This window comes from Anas acuta, chromosome 3, assembly GCF_963932015.1.
Source record: "Anas acuta chromosome 3, bAnaAcu1.1, whole genome shotgun sequence".
NCBI classification, from domain to species: Eukaryota; Metazoa; Chordata; class Aves; order Anseriformes; family Anatidae; genus Anas; species Anas acuta.
This window is the reverse complement of record NC_088981.1, coordinates 114,027,669-114,055,007: the sequence shown is the minus strand read 5'-3', so window position 1 is coordinate 114,055,007 and position 27,339 is coordinate 114,027,669. Positions and strand designations below refer to the sequence as shown.

At 42.6% G+C, this 27,339-nt stretch overlaps 1 protein-coding gene across 2 annotated transcripts; it reads right to left on the bottom strand.

The window, feature by feature from the left end:
* Positions 1-549: 549 nt before the first annotated feature.
* On the bottom strand, positions 550-26,981 carry TFAP2B (transcription factor AP-2 beta). Of its 2 annotated transcripts, XM_068678846.1 has the most exons (8): positions 26,774-26,981; positions 23,550-23,576; positions 21,809-22,267; positions 16,699-16,759; positions 8,564-8,783; positions 5,921-6,039; positions 3,213-3,354; positions 550-1,253 (listed from the first exon to the last, which is right to left on the bottom strand). In XM_068678846.1, the coding sequence occupies exons 1-8, from the start codon at positions 26,852-26,854 to the stop codon at positions 953-955; spliced, it is 1,410 nt and encodes a 469-aa protein (XP_068534947.1). In that variant the 5' UTR covers positions 26,855-26,981; the 3' UTR covers positions 550-952. The 2 variants fall into 2 exon arrangements, with proteins under 2 accessions (XP_068534947.1, XP_068534946.1); XM_068678845.1 differs by lacking the exon at positions 23,550-23,576 and having other exon boundaries at positions 26,774-26,979.
* Positions 26,982-27,339: the final 358 nt, after the last annotated feature.

Sequence of the window (27,339 nt, the reverse complement as noted above, 5' to 3'; positions counted from 1 at the left end):
ATATATATACATATATATATGAACATATACAGTATACACACACGCCCCTATCAGGTTATGTGTGTGCATAAGTATATGCACACACATACGCACACATGCGCACATACACACCTGTAAACGTTGGTAACCTAAACATAGTCTGTCTAGACTAGGAAAAAAAAAATAAGGTTCTTAAAAAATTGAATTAGCTAATTTAATTGAACTACCATGACTTGAAGCATCCCATATTATGTCATTAAGTGAAGACACTGTCATGAACGAAGGCTCATGTCTTCGTGCAGGGTCTGGGGTAGCCTGGGCACTTGCCTGCCCTTCTTTCCTAGTCTAGACAGAAACAGGGGGTGAGATGAGATGGGAAAGGTGGGGAACAAGGTGATGGGGTTGCTCAGAAAGGAACGCTCTTGAAAATGGTTTTATCTGGGGTGGAGACAGGACATCATTCAAAAAAAATAATATAAAATAAAATAAATGAAAATAATAGTAAGACAGACCGTGCAGCTCAAGAAATCAAAGCACTGACACCAAAAATGTTTCTCCGATTTCTTCCAATAAGTTATTCATTTCTTTCTTTTATTATTATTATTAATTATTATTATATTCCCCCCTCCCCTCCCCAAATCATTATTTAAAAAATGTGAAAGAACAGAAGTGGGAAAAAAAATCCTGGTGGTTGTCTTCACATGTTCCTGGCAAGAGACTCTGAACCACTGGTCTTGCGCCATTGTGCTCCTCTGATCTTAAATTATTGTCTTTCTTTTATTATTATTATTTTTTATTATTATTATTATTTTGTCCTACCTAATAGAATTCTTCCAAAGCCCAATCCAATACTTTTAAAGCTAAAATTAAGACGGTTTTATTTTAAAAGATTATCTCTCTCTCTCTCTCTTTTTTCTCCTTTTATTTAACTTTTTATTCTTTTCTTTTCCTTTCTTTATTTTTATTTTTCCTCTCATTTTCTGTGTTTCTCTTCCTTGTCTCCAGTTTTACTACCTGGTCCTTCGCCAGATGTGTGCCTGTTAGCAGTGTTGTTGTTCAAGAACATCTTGTCCATGCCTTTGAGAGCTTCAGTCAGGTAGTTTTGAAGGGCCGTGAGGGCGGCGCAGATAGCAGGGGCCCCAAAGCCGTGAGTGATGAGGCTGAAGTGAGTCAAGCAGCTCTGAATGCCTGGTTCCAAAATAGGGGTGGGCCGGCTGTTTCCAATGGGTGTCCTGTCTTGGGCCAAGAGATCTGTAAATTCTTTACAAAGTTGCCTGCATGGAAGAGAGAAAGGTGAAAGAATGAGAGGAAAAGAGAGAAAGAGAGAGAAAAATGATGGTTAGACTCATCCCACACTTGACACTGTTCTCTGAGACAATAAAGTTTGAAGAAAGGAGCAAGTTCAAGCCCAAGCTGATCCCAGACCACAGGATGGAATATTTTTGCCACCTTCTTTTAGGATTTCCATAGAATCTGTGATTCTATGTTTCTTTTTCCCTAGTAGTGTTTTGGGGGTCATCCATGGTGAGCCAACTGTTCCCTGCCTAGGATGATGCTCTACAGGAAAGAGGTTTCTGCAATTGCAGAACAACAGGAGGTCTGGAGATAGGAATCTCTCCTGAAACTACAAGGATGCCTCTGGAACACTATGAAAACCCAACTCTGCTTGGTGCCTCCAGAAATAACCAGGCTGAATGTGCTGTGGTGTTGCCAGCTGCCCATCCGGACCATGGCCCAGAGCAACTCCCATCAGTGCTGTTCCTGGAGAAAAGTACAGCCACGGGTTGATGAGTGGCACAGGGACAAGAAGTGGACTAAAATGAACTTCCTTCGAGACTGCTTGAGCTGGGTAGCCTTGTTGAGAAAGTTCAACCTGGCTTAGCAAAGCTAACACTCGCTATTTTATTCTAGAGTGATGCACCCCAATCAAAGCATCACAGAGTTCAAATCTGGCTCTTGATTGTTTTTCCACACCTTTAAATTTATTTTATTGTTTTAAATGATTTCCCCCCCCCCTTTCTTTCACATTGTCCTAGTCCAGAAGGCCTTCAAGTCAACAGGTGCCAGGGCAATGTAAGAACCCTGGGGGCTAGGGAGTTCCCAAAGGAATAGTTTCTTTGAACAGATGCCTAGGAAAAACTGAAGGAAAAAAGTATGGAATAAAAAATAAAAGAAAGGGAAAATAATAATAATTAAAAAAAAAAAAAAAAAGCATTCATCTCTCATCCTCTGAAATTCTATGAAATTCCCAGTGGGTTAAAGGTTTCAGAGGGTGGGGAAAGATAAAGGTCTACCTCTATGTGTATTATCCATTAAGAAAGTGCAAGAGAGGAAACTTTGAATTTGGAGAACAAACAGTAATGAGTCCAACATTTTACATCTTCAAAGAGCAAAGCTGGGTCTGCGAGCAATTAAAGTTCTGGGACATTAATATCTTCTGACCCTGCGGAAAAGGGCAATCAAATTCCAATCACGTCTAAAAAACATCTGGACAAATTTGAGCAAATGATTTTTCAACCCTCCATATATTTCTTTAAATTACACTGTCATTGGAGGCAAGCCACGTCCCAGAGCATGAAATAAATGAGAGCTCTTTGGGGTGTTTTTTTTTTTTTTTTTTTCCTCCTTTTTTCTTTTCCTTTCTTTCTTCCAGAGACAGAAACGTGCAGAGGCACACAGAACCCACTGCCACAGACCCAAGCAAACTCTGAGTCACCCAGTTACAGGCCCAGGAGGTTCAGCTGGGTGTAAACCATCCCATACAACAAAGCCACCAATAAAATCCCAAGGGAGAGAAAAGCGAGGGCGATTAGCAGTACATGGTGACTTTTTTAATTAAACTGTATGGATAAGACGGTAACCGTATGGATAATATGTTAACAGACAGACAGGTGTGCATGAGCAGCAGGAAGGACAGAGACATATGTAGAAGTAAAATAAATTTTTAGTCCTCTTTTTATAACAATTTTTGGAAATGGTGCATGGTAGCTAGGGGTCAGTCACCCACATCATCTGTAAATTCAATGCGTTTCCCACTGCAGAGGGACACACAGACAATAGGGTCTACCCTGCCCACAGGGCAGTATGAACATCTCTTCCTCCCCCCCGGGGCCGCTGTCTTTTGGGGACTGGAAGCTCCATCTGCCTTTAAAACGAGCTCAGACATAGGGTTTTAGGAGATGGGGGAGGGTTTCCAGGGGAGGGCAGAAGAGGGTGGTCAACTTCACACTCACTTTGTAGCAAGCAGCATGTTTTTCCTGGAGTGGAGGTCGCTGGGGTCCGTGTGCTGTCTGTTCAGGTATTCAGAAACAGCCTTGGCTGGGAACTCCGTTTCGCAGATGTACCCAAAATCCCGGGCTAAATGAACGGCCTCACCTGGATGGAATGAGAGGGGCATTAATATTTCCGGCCCCACCCTGGGCAGGGTCCGACCTGCCAAAGCATCGTGCAGCAGTTTGCTGCTGCCCACTGCTCCCTCTGGGAGAGAGCAGCTCTTTTGGTTTTAACAAATCCAACAATAACCCCTGCACCTTAGGGACAGGCTCCAGATGTCTCTTTTCCCTGCCCAAGCCCTCTTTTGCGGGAAGAAGGAAGTTTATGGGACAGATTTACAGCTGATGAGATTTGTCTTTGCTCCAATGTAGTTGTGATGGCATATGCACGCGCAACTCATCTTGTGCAGAATTGTGGGAAAGTACACACATCCACACAAATACACACTCACTCCCTTTTCACGTAAACTGGACCAAAAGAAAAAAAAAAAAAAAAACAAAAAAAAAAAAAAAACGGCAAAGGGAAGCTAGTCAAGTCCCAAAAGAAAGCAAGACACAAATTTCCCCTAGAGCAGAGAAACCATTCCTGTTTCAATACACCAGAAGAAACACTGTCCAAAATTTTACAGATGTGGACTTGTTCATATTACTGTCATTTCAGTATAGGACGTGATAAACACACTTATGCACACAGAGCACTTACATCATTATCACAATTATTGCCACATCAGTAAAATGTGGGAGATAAGTGATAATTTCCATCGGAGGAAATGCAGCCTGCTATCTTAACTGACCCTCGTGCAACAGGAACTCCTCTCTGCCCAATGGAAAGACAGCAACTAATGGCAACCTTTTCTGTGAAAAATAATTATTCTAACTCTAATTGCAATTGTCACTTCCCCTGCCTGCCTGGTTTCAGATTTCTTGCCTCCAGAGGTTCATGTCATCAAACTCCTACTGATGTACTTTATGCCACAAGAAGTAGACAGTAGCTGAAGAAAGGGGGGAAAGAAGAGGGGGAAATTTTAAAATAAAATAATAATAATCATTAAAACCTCAGACTCTAGAGGGATTCCACCAGATTATAGCTCAACCCCTCCAGAATAAAGCATTAAACCCTTTAAAGCACGGCCTGAGGGAGCAGGGGGAAGATTTTCAACACGCCAAACAGATATGTCTAACAACTCCAGGACCGCGTTATTTTCAACGATCCGGATTTCCAACGATACGGATTTGCTTTCCGACTTCACCCCCGCTTTCCAAGGCTTCTCGCTAATCAGCGACCCCCTTAATGAAATCGGGAGCACCCTGCCGGAGCCCTCCTGCTCCCTGCAGTGGGATGACTACAATGCCCGAGGCTGGCTGGTGGCACAACATAGACTTCACCTCCAGCAGGTGCTGCCCCTTCCACAGAGAGGGAGCTCTCAGGTTGTAAGGACTTCAGGGAAAGTAGAGCGAGGTCTGCCTTCCTATGCACTTGACAGTTTTTTTTCATGTCTCACAGCTCTGGGGATGCTCTGGTTTTGCGGAGAGTGGGATGCTGAGCCCGCATTGACGCCTATGGATAGCAACCCCGGCGTTATAGGGGCAGCTCACCGCACCCGGAATGCTGAGAGTCCCCTATAGCGAGCGCCCCCGACTCTATATCCGAACCCTGCTCTGTGCTTTGCACACTCAGCAGAAGCCATATGAGGTACCAGGAAGAGCTCGTTGCTGTTAGCCTCCGCCTGGCTGCGAGCCTGCCTTCAGCTCTGCATGCGGTAAGGGCTTATCACTGCCATAACTCAATCAAAAGAGTTGAAAAGTTAATATCTAGCGCAAATGTTTATGCATGCTTATATGCAGAAGAGATAAGTGGATTATTTATACGCCTCTCGGTGTGTATGTATAATGTAGATACATATAATTCATAATTGCATCCATACTATTCTGGTTATGTTTTTTGGAGAAAGTCCAAATTCTCTCAGCATAAACACACACGTATCCTAAACATATTAGAGGCTCTAAAAATTACTCTTCGCTACAGCAACAATAAATCAAAGAAAACACGCTGAACACCAAAATGACATCATTTGACTAGAAACGAGGTGAAGCTTCAGTCCCCCCCGCTTCCCTCTCTCCTGTCTTTGTTTTGCTCCAGCCACCTTAAGGAAAACTGCGCCCTGTGACTCCTCAATTGCTGATTTCTTTCCCCAGATTTCTTTCGGTAGTTTTTTTTTTTTTTTTTTCCTCAATGGGCGTCCTGTAGGGGGCATCTGCCATAAATAAACTCGGGAGGGCCAAATTAGTAAGAGGATGGAGCAGACATGGAGCTGGAGAGCACATCCTAGTAATTACTAGCAATGACGGGACTGCCCTGCACAAGCATACACACGTATTATATATATATATGTATATATATATACACACACACAAACATATATATAAATACACACGTACCAGATGCACACAACCTTCATACTTGCCACCAAGATCAGTCAATGACCCTCAGGCCAATAATCTCATTTTTGGGGACAGGGATCCTTAACTAGCGTTAGCGCTCCCCCCGCCCTGCATTTCACTTTTGCAAGGCTTTCCCACCTGATCCCGAAAGTTTTTTTGGTTCGCAAAATGTCAGACACGAGCTGAGAGCAGGCAGGGGTGTGAAGGGAGCTGCGACCCTCGCTTACCTTCCACCAGGGAGGTGAGTAAAGTGACATTTGCAGCCTTACGCCTGCCGGCTGGTAAATTCAAACCGATTTTTTCTAGCCTTTCTCGCAAAGATCTCCCCCCGTTTTTCGATTTGGCTCTAGAATTACAAAGAAATTAACATCGTGATTAACCCCGCAGTGTTCCTGGAAGAAACATTTAATCTGTGCAGTCAGTGGAGCCTGGGAGAGTTTTCACTCGGTGTTAAGCACTTTGGGTGTGTTGGTTTCTGCTCCAGTTTGCTGAGATCTGCTTTATCTCTCCCAGGGGTGGGAATGGGGATGAGCCCACTTTTCTCCCCGTTTTATCCAGGGAAATCAAATAACGCCAGATAACAATAATTACTGTGTAAGGTTTTGATCTAGAGAGCAAATGGGTTCCTACTGTAAGACACTAACTCGTAGGATGGAGCGTGGAGATGGACAGAAAGATAGAGAATTAAATCCTTATTTATTCTAGGAAGGAACTAGAATAGAAAGAAGAATCAGAACAAAATAAAATAAAAAAATAATTATACAGGCTCGAAGGGATAATGTGTGTGACTGTGGATGAATAGAGTAGGAGGAAAAAAAAAAATGAAACTTCAGGAACCATTTCGTGCATGTGTGAGTGTGTGCGGAAAGGCAGCGCTCATCTGAAGGCAGTGCGTTATACAGAGGGATTGGGCGGCCTGAAGGAAGATGTGAATATTTGTTGGAGGTTACTGATAAGGACACTAAAATGACAAGTGAGCTATAGGTGGCAAATACAGAGCTATTGTTCAAACACCTATAGATAACGTAAACCTCCGGGGATGAAATCTTGCCACCTGTGAAATCAGTAAGGGCTTTGACACTGAGATCAGGGTCCATCTCACGTGTTTATTACTTCTTACTTGCTGAAGAATTGGCAGTGACATTTACGGAAAGGAAGCCAGAAACGACAGAGAAGCCAGACTGGCTTCCCACTATTTGATATCAAAGTAAATAGGGAGAGACGGCAGAATTGCGAGGGAACAGCTTCCTATATTTCATCTGCTCTGAACCAAAAGCTTGTCTAAAATTCTGATTCAAGATAGGAACTGAAGTCAGCAGCAGCCAATGATTATGTCTTGGGCCACCTCCAGAAATCCACTGAAGCTCAATAATGATGTTTCTTTACCTTGATAATTATATTTTCTACAGTATATCTTTCAGATGTCCTCCCTGCTCCATTTGCGGCTGGACAGGAGGAGCAGGCAGGTTAGCGTCTGTAAGGAAAACTTTGCCTCTCTCGCTGGCAAGGATCGCAGCTGAACATTGATTACAGACATTCACGTGGAACGGCAGCTATTTTAGGAGCTCCTAATTCTCACGTGTATTTTAGGGCGGCTGCGTGTAGCAGGACATGTTTCCCCACCACCACCCCCCCGTCCAGACGCGCAGATGGAGCTAATGATGTCATCACAGAATTGTTTGCAGGAAAAATACACAAAAAACTTTATTTTGAAGCACCTGAGAGTCAAAGTTGCCCAATAGCTACTACAGAAGTTGGGAAGATTTGTTCTTTCTCTAACACTAGCAACTTTTAAACATAATCTGATTCTTTTTCTGGGTTAATTCATATGCGTCTGTTACTGATTGAAATCACCCTTTATTTTCCAGTCTGCCATATACCTCCTGTTATTTTTTCTCCACCTGCCATTGACTTGAGAGTACCTTACACCACCCCATGACCTCTCTGCATGACCTGCTCTGACTGGTCTATATCCTTAGTTCACCTCTCTCCCAGACAAATCATACTGACAATTCACAGCCCTCTTAGGAAGATAAAGGCCTTTCTCTCTCCCTGATAGTTCAGCTGGTGACTTCAGAACTCAAGTTCTTGTTACTGATAACTAAATGAACAGTCCTGAAGTGATGGAGACCCATAGGTCCTCTGCCGCTTGCTTAATGAGTATCAACAATATAAACTGGAGGCCTTCAGCAAAATCCCCCAGGACATCAAGGGGTGGATTGCACAAATACTCAGCAGCATAGGCCTCGGGACCGACTCTGAGAGACTCCACTACCAACTTTTTCTAGATGAAGCACTAAGTTACTGACTTTCCAAGCTTTAATGTCTTTTCTTGAGTCGGGTACTCACCTACCTTACAGGTTGCCTCTTAATCTCCTACTGCTTTCAGTAATGTCACGTGTGACACCGTTTAATTACTGTGTCGTTATTACCATATAGAGAATGCCACACAGATTTATCTCAGAAATCAGCTTATCACTGAAATATAACAGGCTCATCCTGCAACATCTAATTTCCCCATGCCCAGTGAGGCATTTTATCTTGTCCATTTGCTGAAAGAAAAGTAAAGACAAGGAGGAAATATGGAAAGTGTGTGTGTGTACGAGTGAAAACCTATCTTGCCTCACTTCCTTCGTTTTGGGAAGCTCTGATAACATCTATACATGGCCCAAATTTTCTGTAGCCTCCATACATTCATCTCAGTGTCTGAATATAACATATTTTCACCTCATTCTCAATGTAGCACACATATACTGCAACAATAAAACCAATGCACATTTGCAATCATCTTTACCATTGATCAAATATTTCTGGTGCATGCAAGGATGCCCACACACGGGCTTGTTCACAAATGCGTCCCAGCCTCTTACCTTCTAAGAACTCCTCCTAGGAGGGATGCGTTCAGACACTCGGGAGGAGAAAGGCGTCTTTGAACTTCTCCCACTGTTACTTTATATTTTGAAGTTGAACTAAGCAAAGACAAGCGGCCAGGTACAGAGCAAAACACCTCTCCGGTATTGACTGAAATTCCACCCAGGAAGCCATCTTTATTCATCATCAAAGAAGTAACAGATTTTGGAGGAACCGGAACTGGAGAAAGAAAAAGGAGGGAGGGGAGAAAACATCATGTCGCGAAGGAGTACGTGATAAGCACAGTCTTTCTGCCATGCCCAGCAGAGTAAAATGAAAGGGAATTTTTAAGCTCTGGCACCTACAGCAGCCTAAATGGTGCTTCACCCCCAATTTTTAAGGGTATAAAAATTAATAATAGTTGGAGAGAAAGGTGGTTCAGTATAGCCTCTGTGCAGGGTTTAATCACAAGGAAATAAAATACACATGGTAAGTGTTGGGCAACTTTGAGGCCTGGCCTGGCCTGTACAATCCCACTCCCCTTCCCCTCCCCCCAGTGTTTTTCTACAACAGACAGCACCGGACACTTTGCAGGAATAAAAAATAAAATAAGTATATTTTTTAAAGGAAAATGTGCTTCTTTCCTAATGCTTCCCATTACTGTTAAGCTGAGCCGGGAATAAATTCGCTACACTAAGGGAATTGCTGTCTTAAATAAGTATCGAGGCTGGAGGATACAGCAACCAGAAAACAGCTCTGTTATTGCTTTGTGTTTTTATTAAGTCTGGTTTATGAAATAAAATAAGCCTTTTCCTTCAGGAAAAAAAAAAAAATAAACAGCAGAAAAAATATCTGGTCTAACGTGGCGTTCACCAACTTGATCATATTATGTTGTCCTTAAAGTAGTGGGAAGTCTCCAGTCCCTAAATAGAGATGATCTATTTACTGTAGCACATATTTAAAGGAAGTTATGAAAAAAAAAAATCAAAACAAAAGGGCGTACCAAAACGAAATAAAAACCATTTTATTCAGTTCACCATCAGACAAAGTATCCCTTTTCTCTGATAAACTAAAAGGTTGTTTTAAGAGTAACCGAGGGGATTATAATGAACAAATTCCTGTAATAGCAACCAGACATACTCCGAAATAAACAAGGAGGGAGAAGGAAAAAGAAAAAAAAAAAAAAAGCTTAACCAAAACCGAGAGCAATTCCCCCGTGCCACGAATTTTGTTTACAAATGAACTTAAATGGCTCTCTCATAATTGTGTGTAACTGTTATGATTTACAGCAGGTGCTCTAATCAATCAACCAATCACTTTAATTTATAGGGAGCCTCACTGCATTTTCCCAGTTGTTTCATTTCTGCAAGTAATTGATAACAAACCGTACTTAAGGTATGTTTTATGCAGGAGTTAATAAGAGTTGACAGCTGCTACTGCTGCTTCCTCTCGGAATCACGGCAACACGCGTTTTCCTTCTCGAAAGTGTGCTCCGCACTTGTGGGTTTGCTGTTGGTGGTGTCGTGGCCGAGCGGCGGGCATGTTCCGGAGGAGCAGCCTAATTGATTACACACCCTCGCAGAGCAGATAGTGCCTCGCTGTCTCCCATTTCCCACTCAATCAATTGTAAAACCAATTCGGCAAATAATAGGGGTCTATTCTGCACATATGCCAGCTATTTAGGTAGTTATAATATATGTCAGTTAAGTCATAAAAACCCTGTTTATTTGCAACATATCTGGAGAATCAACCCATTAGGGTTGAGGGGATATTTAAGTCGTCTGGAGCTGCTAAACAATAAGATCGGGTATCCTAATATATTACCAAGTGCTAACTACTGGGCAATTGCCAATTTTATAACCTCAGTGTATGGAATAGACACAACCGTGTTTCACTGTTTTTATTACAGATCATTTCCTACCGCCAGACCAGACCCCCACAATAAAAGCTCTATAACAGCTAAAAACCAAAAGGCATGTCGATTTTAGATATACGTATTGCTTCATATGCCTTGTATATAGTCTCCAGTATAAACAAATTATTTTGAGTGGCTTTACTTCAGGGAATCGGAAAGTGAAATGGATTCCTATTTCTCTATTATTTTTAGTTAGGCACATTATGCAGCTCATAAAGGCGGTTTCAAATAGTTTGAGATCGGAACAGAAACAGTTATAAAAGAGTTAGAGGCCCGCTCCTGCTTTCCTTGCTATTAATAGGATTTCTGCCATTGATTCTATAGGAAGAGACTCCTCCGGGGTATCAGATGTAGTGCTGGCAGATGTTGTGCTGTAACGTCTCTCTCCTCCCCTCATCACATATAGATATATCACTTATTTCCTACACCATGCTCTGGAGCTTCATGTTAGAGCACCACCAAGAAAAAGTTAAAAAACAGATAAATTAAAGGAATGCCACACCAGAGAGATTTCCATCACCGTCTTTTTTTTTTTCTTTTTTCTTTTTTCTTTCTTCCCCTTCCCTTCGGACAAACACACAGGCTCAGTGGTTCGAGCACACCTCTGCTGTGGCTATATTTAGTGGCCAGTTTATCAGGTCACTGTCCAGTGAACTGAGAAATTAAACAAGAGGCAGCAATTCCACGAACATCTGATCTTAGTCTAAACTCACTAAAGAGAGAAGTACCCGGGCAAGGCTTAAACAGACCTCACTCCACTCTCTGTGGCCTTTCGGAGCACTTATTACATTAGTTAACCTTTGAAATATAGATTTTCACGTGCTCGTTTTTTTTTTTCCCCATGCAAATTGCTTTTGGTAAGCAGTCTGGCTGCCTTCCCTGCTATGCTGAGCGCTCCTCAGCTATTGTTCCTAGCATTGCCTCCCCGAAAAGAACCGCATGAACATGCCAAGCAGTTGGGAGTCTTAATAACTCTCAACCCGTTTTAGAGGCTTACCAGGCGGTGTAAGCATATCTATTGCGATTTCATAGCTTCAGAGAGATGTATTCTATCTACACTCGATATCTTCTGTAAATTACCTAATGCTGCCTAAAAAAGTGTTTGCCACGGAATGAATTATCTGTATCTATATCATATCTATATGTTTATCATGGCTATAGCTTTTCAGATATAGCCCAGGCATTACCAGAGATAATATAATGTGGAGGTTTTAGTGGGTGAACAGCTACACACGTCCGTGCGCGCAGCTGCAAGTGTCAAATCCCTGTGTGCATGCAGCCTGGTGTAAACCGAAATGGACAGTATATTTTTAGTCGATGCCAGCTTTCCCAGCTGCTTAGGAACTGCTGACATAGCATGGAAGAACACACGCCTATATATATATGTATATACATATATATATATAGTGTCTCCACCACCTCTGCTTTAAATTTATTCCCAATGATTTAGTTCCCATTGTCCCCAGAATAATCTGTTAGATTTTCTTTCACTTCCAAACGCGTTTGGATCGTGACCACGACCACTTTCACCCAATTTCCCCTTCCCAAATCTCTCCCTTCTTTCTCTCTTCTTCGTGTCAGTTTCTCTCCCTTCCTTCCCTTCTTTCTATTTCTCCCTCCCTTTCTTCCTCTTTCTCTTCCTGTGGTTACTTCTAGCCTCTTTGTCATTTCTCCCCCTTCCATTTCTCTTCAGCTTATCAATAAACCGGGAGAGCAACAGTAGCCGCTTGATTTGTTAGTAATTATAAGCATACTGTTCCTGCAAACGGGATCTCTAGATGAGTGAGATCGCTTTAAAACGACAGCAGGAAATGGTGAGGAAATGGAGCATGGCGAAACTCAGCGTGAAGCTTTCAGTTCTTTACATGTTTACAATTTTCTGTGCATACATTAAGTCTTGAGGTTGTTTTTTTCCTTTTTTTTTCTTCCTTTTTTTTTTTCCCTTTTTTTTTCTGGTGGTGGTGGCTCTCTTCTGGGTTGCTCTTCACAAACGCGTGAAAACGCGCACAAATGCACACTCACAAGTGTGTAAGCGGCATTAAAAGGGCATTCACCATCTCTAAAAATAAACAAATAAATAGAATTTTGTCCTGAAAGCAACTGGGAAAAAAAAAAAAAAAAAAAAAAGCTCTAAGCTATGGGTACCGTCTCAATATCCGTGGCAAATAACAGGATAGTCGATCCGTCAAGCAATCAATCGCGACAAATATTTCTTATTAAACTTAACGGACACAGTTATTACTAAAGAGTTATCCCTCAAACCTAAAGACCACCCTCAAACCTTTTTATCTACTTATTGGGTGTGAAGGAAGCTTGTCCATCATAGCATCAAGGCTTTGTTGTTATTGGTCTGGCTTTGTAGCCAAACCTAGCAAATCCAGGGACAATGCCTTACCCATTGCTACTAAATACCCTATTCTTGTTTTAGACTTAATGTGCAAATACAGAAAGTGTGTGTATTCCTGTTCCCTTCCCTCCTGTCCCTCTCTTCTCCTTCTCTTCCCCTCGCCCCCCTCCTCTGTCCCTTTCCCTGAAAGCCAGGAGTACGTTTCAAAGTGAAATGTATTCCCCCGAAATTGTTTTGTATTAAATTAAAAGGGATCATAAGGCTCAATGGGTAGTCCAGAAAAAGGCACAAAGAGAGTGGCAGCGAAGCAAAATCTCTGAAGTAACGTTTGATTCCCAGATCTATCACCTGAAAAGCTGTGTCCGGAGTGGTTTCCAGTTAATCATTTATTGCTGGATACCTCAAGAAGGGGGTGGGGAGGAAGATTATGCTCTACGACTAAGTACTTTATTTTTCTTTTAAGACGTCTCCTTTCATATGTTTCTTTAAAACAATATCAATAATAGAGCGTGTCAGCAAAGAGACAATAGAAAAGGTGTTAGGTTAAAGTGGTCTTTCGTGCTAAATCAGATGGAATTGTTTGGACAATCTTCAGAAATAGCCGAAAGTAAATAAATACATCAGGATAATTTTAAGGTCACAGACTGTGCCCCAGAGTCACAAAAAAATAACTTTGGACTCGGGCCACGCAAGGTTTTGAAAGACGACAACTTATTTCACCATAGACTGTGCCAAGCAAATCTCAGATGGGCAGTTGACAAGGGGACCCTGTCTTTTATCCCTAACACACCGAAAACCTTCCCCTCACTGCAGCAGAAATGGAGGAAAAGGCCTCAAAACGTGTAGCCGGTAAGTTCTTACAGCTGAGTTAAATCTAGTATTAATGCTCTTGATGATTATCATCATCTTGATGATTTATCTGGCTCCCTCCCTCTTACTTTCACCACCCAAATCTTAATGGAACTAGGACTTAACGATGATTTTTTAATGTCTTGTTGGATTTTTAGACTGTTAATGTACCGCATCCTTCTCATTATTAGTTTATTGATTGTTCATTGACCAGCCCCCTTCAAATCGTATTAACCACCCTCTGCCAGTTTAGATTAGGAGAGTTTAAAAAGCACCTTTCATTATTTCACCGCTACCACCACCACCACAGTAGAGTTCAGGCTTGGTAGCTTAATGCTCGCTCTAATGGGGCAGCTAAGAGATGAGGGGCCACGGTCCCTGCCTATTGCATTAATAGCTCAAAGGGGGCTAATACAGAAAATTAGCCTTAAACGAGCTCTGGAGATCTCCAAATGAAAGAGCCATTTATCACGCTGGCTACCTTCACTCCACTCGTTTGCTCTCTCTACTGGGAACAACTCATTTCCTCTTAACTAAATTACTTCAGAAATGTCAAGTAAGCTGAGATAGCAAACATAACAAGAGACTGTGTATATGTAATCTATTGTGGGATCGATACGTGAGATAAATCAATAGCTGTGTATGAATCCCTATATAATTTCCTTAATATTTTGGCAATCCCTTTGCATAGACAGATAGATAATTCCATCTGCAGGCCTCAAAGACCATAAAGAAGTAGGCCTTTACAGTCTGGATAATTTAATTAAGCTTATACTTCAAGTCTGCATCATATTCTTTTCACTACAGTTTAATTAAAACATTCTAGTCACTAAACAAGGTTTTTGTGAAACAGACCCCCTCCAATCCTCATCTAGTAAATATGTATCCAGAGGAGTGCTCCACAGCACAAAAATAAAACATTATCTATGTGTCATCTGCCTGCAATAACGACCTACAGAGTTTAAATAACTTATTATTACTTCAAAGAACATCTTCACAGCTGCGAAGTGCGGTGAACAAAGCGAAATTCAGGCTGAACCCTCTCTGTGTCCCTTTTTTTCGCTCTGAATAAATGTCGTCTGCTACAAATGTTCCCTGCCATTTATTGCCCACTTCTCCTCCTCCGCACCCAGGGAACTCGCTGTGCAAAGGGAAACTGAGCTCTCAATTTTCCCTTCTGCTGGAAAGTTTCTTAGAGCTCGGCATTGCCTCTGAGGCAGCAAACGCTGCTCTGTTGACTTCAAAACAGCTGCAGACGAATCTCGGTGGTTTTAGCAATCAGATTTCTAAACTGCATACGTAACGTGAATAAAATTCAGAACGTCTCACCCTTATAGCTGCAAATACACCCACGCAGGGCCACCTATATGGGACCGTGCGGCAGCTGTTCGAAACGGGGCCACTGCTCTGCCCATGCATACTCAACACATCTCCATCTATACCTAACCCATATCCTTAATAGCATTCAGATTTTAAGCTATTCAGTGGCTAACTCCACCACTCAGCACGCACGTTACGTGCTTCTGCTGTCCTCGGACGAAGAGGAGCCCCAGCCAGAGTGGGGAAAACCCACTCCGGGCTGAGTGCTCACGCAGAAGGGGGTTTTGTGGGTACCAGGCTGCGGAACAAAAGTACGAGCGCAGCCCGGCGTTAAAAAGAAGCCTCCCGACCACAAATCAAGCACCAATTAATCAAATACGCCCAAGAGGAAACATCGTGTGTGAGGTAGCATGCGGGGCGGGGAAGGGAGAAGAGGAGAGGGGAGGAGAGAGCGGGGGGGGTGGAAAGGGGGAAAATAGGACCAGAAGCCGTCAGGTTACAGATCCTGAGCACCAAACCTACTCATCGCATGCAAATGATGATGATTTTTTTTTTTTTTAAGGTAAGTAATTTTCTGTCTTTCTCAGAAACACCTTCCACTTTTCAACCGGTGGTCGTAAATGATGCTGCCAAATGATCTTCAGGTTCTCATCTGTCCTCCCTCAAATAACTACAACTCGATTGTGTGAAAGACAGGGACTGTACATGAGGACTGAAATAAAAAACAATAAATACACGGAAGGACCTCATGCTGTCTTGAACACATTTAAATAAACACTTTCACTATTATTTTGCTTTACATTCTAGAAGATCATCTGCACTAAAATATTTGTAGCTTTTCTGCACGTTTGACAAATAATAAGGTCCTGGAGATAAGTGCTGTTGATAGCAAGCATAAGGGACAGCATTTCTAAGCCTCATCTCTGGTACTTAAAATTGAATTTAGAAATAGAAACTCCTTAGATAATTAAAGATAGCTTTCCCTACATTTGCAGTGTGTGATCTGTTTAATGTCTATCAGCATAACACAACACTAATCGCCAAGCATCTTCGAGTGACTGTCAGAGAAATGTAAAAAAATTAAGCAGCTGCAATACGCCCAAAATGAGTTATTGTAATTACATTTAATTAGTTTAATTAGTTAATTATTTTGCTTACAGCTGTACAAGAGACTGCAAACATTTGTTAATATCACATTCCCTTTAACAGTATGGGGTGATTCTGCAGTTACACTAAATCATGTGTGCATATGTAGAAAGATTTAAAAAATAGGCAGGGGGAAGGGGGGGGGGCTTTTGGAGGAAGGGGGAAAGGAAGTCAGGGCTGCCTTTCCACAGGCATTTCTTTCTCTCTCCTTCACGTATGATTCGCCTGGGAGGTGCATTTAAACCCAAAAGGGATTCAACACCCCTCCCCTTCCCCCCGTTAAATTCAAGCGATCCCCAACGAGGACTTTCGGGGGGGAGGGTGTACAAACTGCGTTGGAGCACGGGGTGCCCCATTTGAGAGAGTTAATGTAATTAATCCGATTGGAGGGAAAAATCAACTTTCCTTTCACACGTCTCTCCTTTTCCCTTCACTCTATCTACAGATCTAAACAGCTATTCATCTTGCTGCCATGTATGCCTGCTTCCCAGATAAATTAATTGCCCCAAAGTAAAAATATATCATGGAGATATTGCTACACAGTAAAAGTTTGTCTAGCTTGTTGGAATAATCCATACCTTTTTTAATGACAGACTGGTCCAATAAGTTCATACCGCTGTTATTGGCATCTTCAACTGACTGTGGATATAAAAACATCACTATTCAAATTGACTGGATATTAAAGAATCGCGTACATAAATCATGTCATTCCAAACTGGAGTTTCTGTTATTTCCATTTATATTAATTCACTAGGGGAGGAGGGATTTTTATTATTATTATTGTTATTATTATTCCCCCAAATCGACAAGGAAATGAAATTCTTACAAATTATATAGTCTTCTAATAAAAAAGAGGTGTGAAGCATATGGGGTGCAATACTGGTTTTGTTATCTTATAAAACATGGATATCACATTGACTTCTTTGCATTCGATAAAGCTTTATATTTCTTTCTTTGAAAATCTGGCAATTTGGTAGCATCTGCAAGATCTATCGCATGACATAAATGAACACGATTAAGGACAACTTAAATTCTCCCTCCCTTGTCCTCCCCTCCCCCCCTTCGTTTATTTTTTTTTGTTTTGTTTTTGTTTGTTTGTTTACCCTGCTACATCTTATAATTCAAGGGCCATTTACTTTTTATATATAATAGTTTACATTATGGACTTTTAATTAAAGCCTGAGCAATTCGGAGAGCAGCACAACGCCCACGTCGTATAGGGTGCAAGCAGAAAGAGATTTACAGCTCCCGGGGTTGTTTACATGTCCTAAATTTGTGGGGCGGGAGGAGGGAGCGGAACTATACATTATCAAAAGTATAAACTATTACATTGATTGTCTAGAAATAGTGTCCCGCTCTCCCTTTCAAACACTTTTCTATTATTACTATTTTCAGGCCCTTTCGAAGCACACCTGTTATTATGATATTAACTTCTGTAACAGAGAAGAGAACAAAGACGGGCAAAAGAGGACAGAGCAAATGTTGGGTTTCATTTCTCAGCGCGAAGGTGCGATATACGAAAACAAACAAACACAAATTACCGCTCAATCTGCGGTCAGCACAGTAAAATTATCTCTCAAAAAGCAGTGTCGTAAGAACAATTAATTGCAGAATTGCTCCAGGCTCCGTTTTAGGATAAATTCTGGGTTCCAGGTGAAAACTGGACTTGTGTGTTTCTTGGTTTTATTAATATATATATACATTCTATTTGTTATTTGGCTTTTTTTTTTTTTTTTTCTTTCAGGTTATTTCAGATTTGGGAGTTCTCACGTTTTTCCCTGATAAGGAAAACCTCTTTACAGCAAAACAATGATTTTATTCTCTATTATTTTAACTTTATCTTTGCTACTCCGAGAGGCTGAGCTTATCCGGATCCAACGTTTATCTCTGACTCTTTCTCTGCTCGGCAGACATTCAAGATGGAATATGATTTAGGAGAAAATTACATCTCCCCAAAAGGTGACGGAGATCTTTCCTCTCTTTTTTTCCTTACATATACACCCAAATGCACACACACACAGCGGTTCCTTATGCTGTGTGCTTGTGCATGTCTGTGTGTCTCTCTCATAATCAATAGGCTACATACCTAAAGGGCACAAAATAATATTACAAAGTCTTCGCTCCTTTCCCTGAGCAGCTACCAAAGAGGGATGATGAGCAAATCCTGCAGCCTGCTGGAGTCCATCGTGTTGCAACTCGATGGCACAGAACTGAAGGTAAATATGAAGCGCCATCTTTCCTTTTCATTTTTTTTCCCCTTATCTCACCTTATCTCTGGAGTATATGGTTGTGCACACGCTTTATGTGTGTGCGTGCACTCCGCTCACTCCATCAGCAACGTGGGTTAGTTGTTGTAGTTAATGAGAAGACTCCTGTCTGATTTTCTATCTAATTACGCCCTCCTGCTGGGTTTTTGTACAGGATATTCGCTCAGCATGCTGGCAGTTAATAGTCACAGAGAGGATCGTAAAGATTTAATTAGGACTGCATGCGGAAACGTGGAAAAACAACTCAGACTTTTAATTACTAGACTTCTTTAGTTAAAAGTGATACCAGGGGTTACTTTATAAGAGACTCGGGTGTTTTGGTGCAACTTAACTTTCCGTGTCTACTGCTAGCACACAGGCGCGGGGCCGGCCGTGAGCGGGCGGAGGAGTGGAGGTGTGTGTGCAGGGAGGGGAAAGGTGATGAGTTTCCAACTCACAAAATCTAGAGAGGAAGATTGCCCTCCCTCCACTCCGCCAATAATCTGATAGCACCGAGCTTCCTATATACCATAAATATATGTGCATATATGTATACACTTTATTCAACACCTAGGGAAATAACTGAGAGGAGAACCTGGGCAGTGATTTTTTTTTTCTTTAAAAGACTTTGGGTTTTTCCCTGTATATATTTTTGTCGTATCTCTTTCCAGTAGAATCCTACTTTTGTCTAGATTGTGGGAAAAAAAAAATCTGGGTTTGCAATGATGTTTTTCAGTGTCCCTATTAGATAATGCAAATTTATTTTCAATTAGTAGGTCTTGGCTTCCCTGTTCCCTGTGTGACGGCTGTAAATCGCAGATTGAAAATTCCTTTCCAAAGGGGCAGCAATAGCAATACAATACGTCCTGTTTACAATAACAGAGCGCTATCGTGTTACAGTCACTTAATTCTACCCCTGGACAATGGCTTACACATGGCCTGGATTTGGTGTTTATATAATAACCACTGTTTCTTGCTGTCACGCACTCTCTTTCTCTCTCTTTCTCCCTTGACAGCCCAACCCATTCTCGAGGCATCTATTTAATCGGAGATGAATATGCTAAAGCAAAGATACACTTCTTTATTTTTCTTTATTCCACTGTCTGCCTAGATACCAGTTCAACTTTTTGAACCACTTAGAAAAAAAAAAAAAAAAAAAAGAGTCGTGACCCTTCCTGAAAATTCTATTTAGTGTCTGTAGATGGTAAATATATGTTGCTGAAATGGGACTTCTCACGGTCTGAGCCGAATCCTTACAACTCAGGTAAATCCATCCTAAAATTCACGGTGGAAAATTGCCCAACTTCATCTGTCACTAATGGAGGGACAAGAATAGAAAATGCTGAACGAGAGGAGAGAGGACTGGGCTGTTTTCCCTCCTTCCTCTGCTAACTTGCAGTTGGACACTTCTCCATTCACGTGTTTCTCCTTGGGATACCCTCTCTCTCCTCTTCTCCTCCCTCAGTCTGCGACCAAACTTTTGCAAATAAGGGGCCTGTTTGCTTCCCCGTGGCCTCAGAACCACAGACAAGAACCACAGACCTGCTGGTCCACAGCTTCCTCTGCCCATCCCCATCCCTAACCTTATTCCCACACCGCTGGTGCAGGTCGCGGGTGGCCGCGCTGCGGCAGCGCCCGGCACAGCGCTGCGCTCCGAGCCGCCGGGGGGAGGCACGGGGGGGGGGGCTGCTGCAAAAGGGAACTGCTTTATATGAGCTGATCAGAGGTTTAGGGGCTTTCCTTCTCTCTTTTTCTCTTTCTCTCTCTTTCCTATTTCTTTTTCCTATGTCTTTATCTCTCTCTCTTCATCATTGCCTTCTTCCTTTTCTCCCCTTCTTCCTTCATTTCTTTTTCCTCTCTCTGTCCTCTCTCCTTCCTTTTCTTCTCTCCCTTACTCTCTCCCTTCTCTTTTCCCTTCTTTCTCCCTTTTTCCCTCCCCCTCCTTCTCCCTTCTCCCTTTCTCTCTCCCTTCCCTCCCTCTCCTCTCTCTCACAAGAGCACTAGAGCCAACAATTACCGGCTTTTTTTTTTTTTTTTTTGTGGAGGGTGTAAATATCAAAGCACAAATGCTAGCTAACGTCTATTGCAGAGAGATAGAGCCACAGAGAGCCCCTTTCTGCATTCACAGAGGTAAAACTCGTCTTGAACTGCAAGGGAGTTTGAACCAGGAATGCGGGATGAGAGCTGCGCCCTCCACCCGTGGGGCTCGGGGTCTGCCCCCGGGTCTGCCCGACCAGCTTGGGAACCCGCAGGAAAAAGGGACCAAAGGGGCAAGGAGCTCAGAGGCAGCAGGAAATACAGGAAGAAAACCTCCCTGTACCTACAGCACTCGTCCCTGTCCTGATCCCTAGCAAATCTCCGTGATTTCCCCGTGAAGCTCAAGACAATTCTTGAGCCGATGTAACACAGCCCCCCTGCTCCTCTGCCACGGATTCCCATGATGTTCAGAAGGATCCTTTTCCACAACTATTTTTTGTTTCCTTCTCAGCCTTCTCCTTCCATAACTCTGAAGTCCATGTCTCATCCAGTCACCCGTATCTGTGTTTATTCCAAGTTTGAATATATATATACTCATTATATGTATCATATAGAAATTTAGGAGGGAAAAAAAAAAAAAAAAAAAAGGAATGGAGTAGAAACCCCAAATTCCAACTTCTAAAGCTGGATACAGGACCTGGCCCCCGGAGGCTCCAGCCTCCATCTCGGGGCCCCCACCGGTTGGCCATGCCCTGCTCTAGCAAGGTGCAAACCGCCCCAGCACCGAAGCTGTTAAGGGCCTTTCTGTTTTTAGGAAATAACACGTGATGATGAGTTTCGCGTGGGATGGGGGAAGGCTGGGAAACACTGTGCTTTGAGCCCGGTGAAACTCCTTTGTTTTCCATAGCAGCGAATAAAACAATTTAAAATTAGTACTACCCTAACAGCTGTCCTTAAAAGAGGGAGCAGGATTCTTCCTGATGGACATTTGCTGCTTTTGGTTTGGGTTTTGTTTATATTTTCCCTCCCTCGCGGATGAAAAAAAAATAAAATAGTAATTTGACAATTTCATCAAAATCCCTGGAGTTCAGGAAGTTAGTTTGGGGGTGGAGGGGTAGAGCTGAGATTGCATGTGAAGTAACTGGGATTTGAAAAACCAGGCTTAAACTCTGCCAGCTTTTGAAACACGTGGAATATTTAGAGCAGCATGTCTGCCTTTCCCACTCACTCTGCTGGTTTTCCATGTAGAGGAGAGTTTACAAAGCAGAGCCTGTGCGTGACAGCGATGGAAAAAAAAATAAAAAAAAGAAGAGGGGAAACATCACAATTATAATTCCAGTGTTTCCAAAGGATAGTAACCCACACAGAAACTGCTGCAAACCCTCGCTGACCGTTTCTAGCCTGGGCAGGGCTCCAGGCTGGAAGGCGTCTGCATTGCCCAGGGGAAAGAAGCGCGGTGCCTTACCTGGACCTCCTCCATCCCTGGGTGTCCGATGCCATGCAGAGAAAGGCTGTCCCCCATGCCGGAGTCAAGGCCATGGTGAGCTGAATGCAGAAGGACATCTGGCCTCCGTACTGAGTGGTAGTCCCGCCTGGGGTCCAGTCCCGAGAGCTGGGGCAGGGCGGCCCGAGGCTGTGGCAGCAGTGACCCGGTTTCTGATCCCACCTCTTGCCTCTGCCTCTGTCCCCAGGGGTGCTGCTGGGGTTGATGCAAGGGGTTTAGGGAGTAGGGGTCATTGACATGGGAGTAAGGGTCCTGGCTTTGGTGGTAAGGAAGAGGCTGGTAGGGGGGTGGGAAATAAGGCGGCTGGAAATCCGAGGACGGGGTGTGAGACAGCGGAGGAGCGCTGGAGTAGGGTCCCTGGGAGACGGATCCCAGCTGGGACAGCCTGGAACTGTGGCTGGGCACTCCATCATGCCGGTCCTACAAGCAGAATTGAAGAAAAACAACAACAAAAAAAGAGGACTTTTTTTTTTTTTCCCTAGTATAAATAAAATGAATACAAATCCAGCAGCAAGTCACCCACCCCAAAATAAAAAAATAAAAAAAAAATAAAAAAGAAAAGAAAAAGAAAAAAGAACAATTGTGAACCAGTGTTCAGTCGTGTCCCCCTCCCCCGCCACAGATGAGAAATGTCCCAGCACTTCGTCCCCAGACCGTGCCTATTCCCAATACTATTCCCAATAACTATCGGGAAGGGGGGGGGGGGAGGGAGGGGGAGAGAGCTGAAATGCTAAATGTCATAATTAAAAATGTAGGACTGGGATTCCATATACGTATATGATGTGTGACTTGAGTCTAGTAACATGATTCTCCTTCCATCAGTCCACAAAATAAAACCAGAGATTTAAAAATAAAAATACCCCCCCCAAAAGCATCCCTCCAAACAACCCACCCCTTGTCCTGCCTAAAGTTCACAAACTTCTGTTTATTCCCTGTGCTGCAACTCAAAGTCACCAACCCATCTTCACGTGGAAAAGACCAAAAGGAAAGTTGTACTTCTCGGAGGAGTCCGAGTAAAGAAGTCGTCTGATAAAGGACTTAAAATAATAAGAATAATAAGAATAATAGTAATAATAACATATGTAGGGGGCTCTTTGTATGAAGAGTCCACCCCCCAAAAAAATAATAAAAAAACATCAAATCAAGTAAAAATGAAACATCGGTATTGAACAAATCCAGCCGCTATGATTTCTGCAGCAACTTGCAGTGTCTTTTGTCTCTTTTCGATATTATATTCCGGAGAAAGGGGTGGGGGTGGAGGGTAATTGTAATGAAAAGTCTTTGGGGTATGGGGGGGCTTGGGGGGGGGGGGGGAAGTGTGTGGAGGCTTCAGAGAAAAGGTGGGAGAGGAGTTTTGTCTAACTCCATCGTGCTGAAGCTGCGAGGCTAAAGTAAACAAGAAAAATATCTATTCCGCAAAGTGTAGCTCAAACCCCCACAAGCAATGGCACACATGGTTAAAAAAAAAAAAAAAAAAAAAAAAAAGTTTTTTTTTTCTTCCCTACTCTCCCCCCCAAACTCCCCTAGCTCAAATCGAGAACACACAATGCAAAAAGGGAGAAGCAGCTGCAAGCCTCCTCCAATTATTGTGCTAAATTACCAAGCCAAAGGCGTTTAAAAAGAGAGAGAGGGAGAGAGAGAGACAACAGATCGAGAGAGAGAGAGAACATGCAATTCTAGTACAACATGGATCCAAACTCACCATGGCGGAATAGGTGTGGACTAACATCTGGAAATAAAAAAAGTCTTGTAATAGCTAAAAATAAAATAGTGGTGATAATACTAATAATTGGAGGGAAAAATATCAAGGAGATCTGCAAAGGGACGTGTTGGACACAGGAGAACAGCTTGAGATATTTCGAAGTCTATCCATCAAAAAAAAAAAAAAAAAAAAAAAAAAAAAAAAAAGACCAATGCCCCCAAAACCGAGCCTGGAAACCTCTATCTACATATATGATTTACCCCTCCCTCTCTCTTTTTTTTTTTTTCCTTTTTTTTTTTTTCTTTTTTTTTTCTCCTTTTGAGCTCCCAAATACAATCCTCTTCAACCCAAGGCTAGGCTCAGACTGCTCCGCTACCCCTTCCTCCCTTTCCTTCTCTACACCGCCTCATAATAATTGATATTCATGACTATTAATATTACACGACTACTTTAAAGGGAGAATGCAGGACCAAATGGAGCGTGAAGCTGGCAGCCAGCTCGAGAGCTCCCCTACTATTGTAAATGACGTTCATTCAGTGGAGAATTACTAGATGTAATCAGACGAGGGGGGCTGGCAGAGGCAGAGTTTGGGGAGAGGGAGAGGGGGGAAAAAGTTTAGCAAGGAAGAGGCATAACTTCAATTAACTCGAGCGGAGGAAGACGCGGAAAGTAGACTCTGCTGAGCTGGAGTAAGGAAGTGAGATGAAGCAATGCTAGAGGCGAAGAAGAAGAAAAACATATTTCTTTTTTTTCTTTTACATTTAATTATACATTCCTAATACGATGAATTGATTGCCTTTGGTGCTTTTGTTCTTGTACTTTTTTTTTTTTTTTTTTTTTTGAGGGAAAAAGAGACATTTTTAATTCTTTCTTTTTTTAAGAAAAAGAAGAAGATATGTGCAGTGACTATAATATGCCTATTTAGAGCGGAGATTAAGCCATTCTGGTGCATGTTACCAGATCGTATTTGTTCGCAATAGCCAAATAAATGCTAAATCTGGGTTAAATTGGGTTCCATTTAATTCTGAATCCTGTTCTTCCCACCCGATATGAACATATATATATATGTACATATATACTCCGATTTTCACCCAAATGTAAAATGTATGCAGTGAATTTTAAAGGATAGTAAATTTATAGTTTCGAGGCAAAGCCAGAGGCGATATAAAACCTTTTTGATGTTGCAGGAACCCGTTCAACTGGACTGTCTGCCATTTCTGTTAAAGTTCAACTTACGTTCCTTCCTAAATAGACTCACACTTCCCAGAGCAGCACCCCCCCCCCCCCCGCACACACACGCACACACACACACAGACACACACACACACTTTTGTTTTAAGAACAGATCCAGTTTAAGTGTCTAAGACGCCCCTGCCATCGTGCCATCGTGCTGTTAATTATAATTCGTAAAGGAAAAGTTTTTTTTTTTAAAAAAAAAAAAAAAAAGAGAAGCCTAGAAGGCTTTAGCTCCTTTCCGAACAAGCAAAAGTTTTTTTTTTTTTTTTTTTTTTTTTTTTTTCCAAGGCTGCATGTTACAGAAAGACCCGGAGCGCTCCCTCAAGTTGGGGTGCATCCCTCCTGCAGCCCTAGTCCATCCAAGTGCTCCCCAACTTCGCCTCTCTCCCACGGCAATGCAGAAACGCGTGGCTGCAAAACGCCCGGCGGCCGGAGCAGGCTTTTTTTTCCCTTCCAAAAACAGCGAGGGGGGGAAAATCCCCGACATTCCCCGACCTCGCAGGACAGGGAGATGTTTTGTCGCCTGCTGCTGCGGGCACAGACAATGGTCGGGCTGTGCCTGGGGACGCGGAGAGAGAAGCAGAGAGGGCTCTGCGGGCTGGTGATCGCCGGGGGGATGCTTACAGACGCCGGGCTGTGCCTCCGTAGCTCAGGCTGGGTTTTGCCAGTTGATAATTAGCCTGACGGGAGCTTTTGAGAGCGGAGACATTTTTCCCGAGCGGACTGCGGCTCCCCTCTCGGCTCCCCTCCATCCCATCCTTTAGCCGGCTGCGAACCCCCCACCCCCTCTGCCTCTTTCTTTTTTTCTCTCTTTCTCTCTCTCTCTCTTTTTTTTTTTTTTTTTTTTCTCTCTTTTTGGGATGTGTGTGTGCTGTTGTTGCTCGGGACTTTTACGCTGTAAGTGCGGTCCCGACGGCGCTTCCCGGGAGCAGCCGGCGGGTGAGCCCCGAGGCGCCCCAGCTCCGGATTTGGCCCTTTTAAAAATCCCCCCGCCACAGCCACAGCCGCGAGAATCCCCTTCCCTCAACTGCCCCCAATAATAGTAACAATAATAAACATTCAAAAATAATGCACAATGCGGCAAAGCAGGCGCCTTTCCTTCCACATCTTTTCCTTTTCGGAGCAAAGCCAGCACACTGCTAAACTTACACCAAATGCATTCGCGGAGTCGTTTGGGGAAAGATCCCGGTCAGGAAACGGTGCAAAATTAAGAAACGTTTTCGCAGTGCTTGTGTTATGATTCCTCCCCCACCTCCCACCCCAAGTCTGCTTTTTGACCTCTAAAATACCGAGGAGGTCCGAAAAAGCAGACAACTTTTCATGCCCGCGGACGATACGGAGCTGACTGCGAGCGCACCGGTTCGGGTACGTGCACACACGTCCGTGCAAGAATGCGTGTGCCGCTTCACTAGTGCGGCTGTATGTATGCATGTACACCTTAGCTGTTGGTGCACATGTAGAAAAGGTCGTAAAAATGTATCCGAGTGTAAAAACAAGGAAAAGAAAAAAAAAATCAAATTCACCGGGATCGGAAAAAAATAAAGAAAAGAAAGAAACGCTTCCCGTCCCCGAATACCAGATTGTGTTTCTCTTCTAATTTCATTTTTTTTTTCTCGACATTTGTCCGTATTTAATCGAATTATATTTAATTCGAGGTCTAAACAATCAACTCTTGCCTTTAAGTTGCCTCATTCCAACCCCCAGATCATTTCTTTGATGTTTTAAATCGCATCAAACAGCTTTTCCACGAAAGAAAAAAAAAGTTTAGGACTTGGCATGCTGAATACAAATATGCAAATAAATAAGCATTTAAGCATTTACTCTTGGTTTCCTGTCTCTATACTTGTGTGTGTTGGTGTGCGCGTCTCTGTATCTGCGTATATGTAGAAGTAGAGCTATAAATGTATTGTATAGTGTGCCTATATACAGCTAGATGTATATTTAAATATACATATACTCTCTTACTCATATGCATATTATATACTCACCTCATAGATATCTTCATACTTGACATTTTCAACCAGTTTCCAGAGCATGATGGCAGGCTGTTCTCTAGGAGGTGAGTGCATTCATGTGAAGAGCAGATGTCTGGATTCTCAGTACTTCTCTGTCTGTAATGATCCATCTATAATTGGAAATGGGGGACAGACACCAAATCCGACGTTCCTCTTCCATCGCAACTTATATCTGTTGTCTGAAACAATAGGCTGCAGAAGTAAACCTCAATCGGAGAGTAAAAAACATTATCTGTTACATAGTTATATATATCTACAGACATATATGTGACTATATATCTACATATACACAAATATATAGACTTATACATATGTGCAGACGTATTAAGATATACACATGTATGCAGTTTCACATACACTGTCATACATATACAGGCACATGTTCACACATATATCCCCAAACATATAACTTTCCCACGTATAGACATATATAAAATGACAAATTTATATATGTAAATTATATATATTCCTGTGTATGTATAGATATACCCAAACACATTTATACTACACATTACATACTCACGTATACATACAAACAT

What these genes read in the sequence shown, in the direction of transcription:
- TFAP2B (XM_068678846.1), bottom strand. Translation starts at nt 26,854, where the DNA reads ATGCACTCACCTCCTAGAGAACAGCCTGCCATCATGCTCTGGAAACTG. An exon ending in AGTATGAAGATATCTATGAG is followed by an intron (nt 23,577 to 26,773) that starts GTGAGTATATAA and finishes TTTTATTTCCAG; the next exon opens with ATGTTAGTCCACACCTATTC. An exon ending in CCAGTCTGTCATTAAAAAAG is followed by an intron (nt 8,784 to 16,698) that starts GTATGGATTATT and finishes TTCTTTCTCCAG; the next exon opens with TTCCGGTTCCTCCAAAATCT.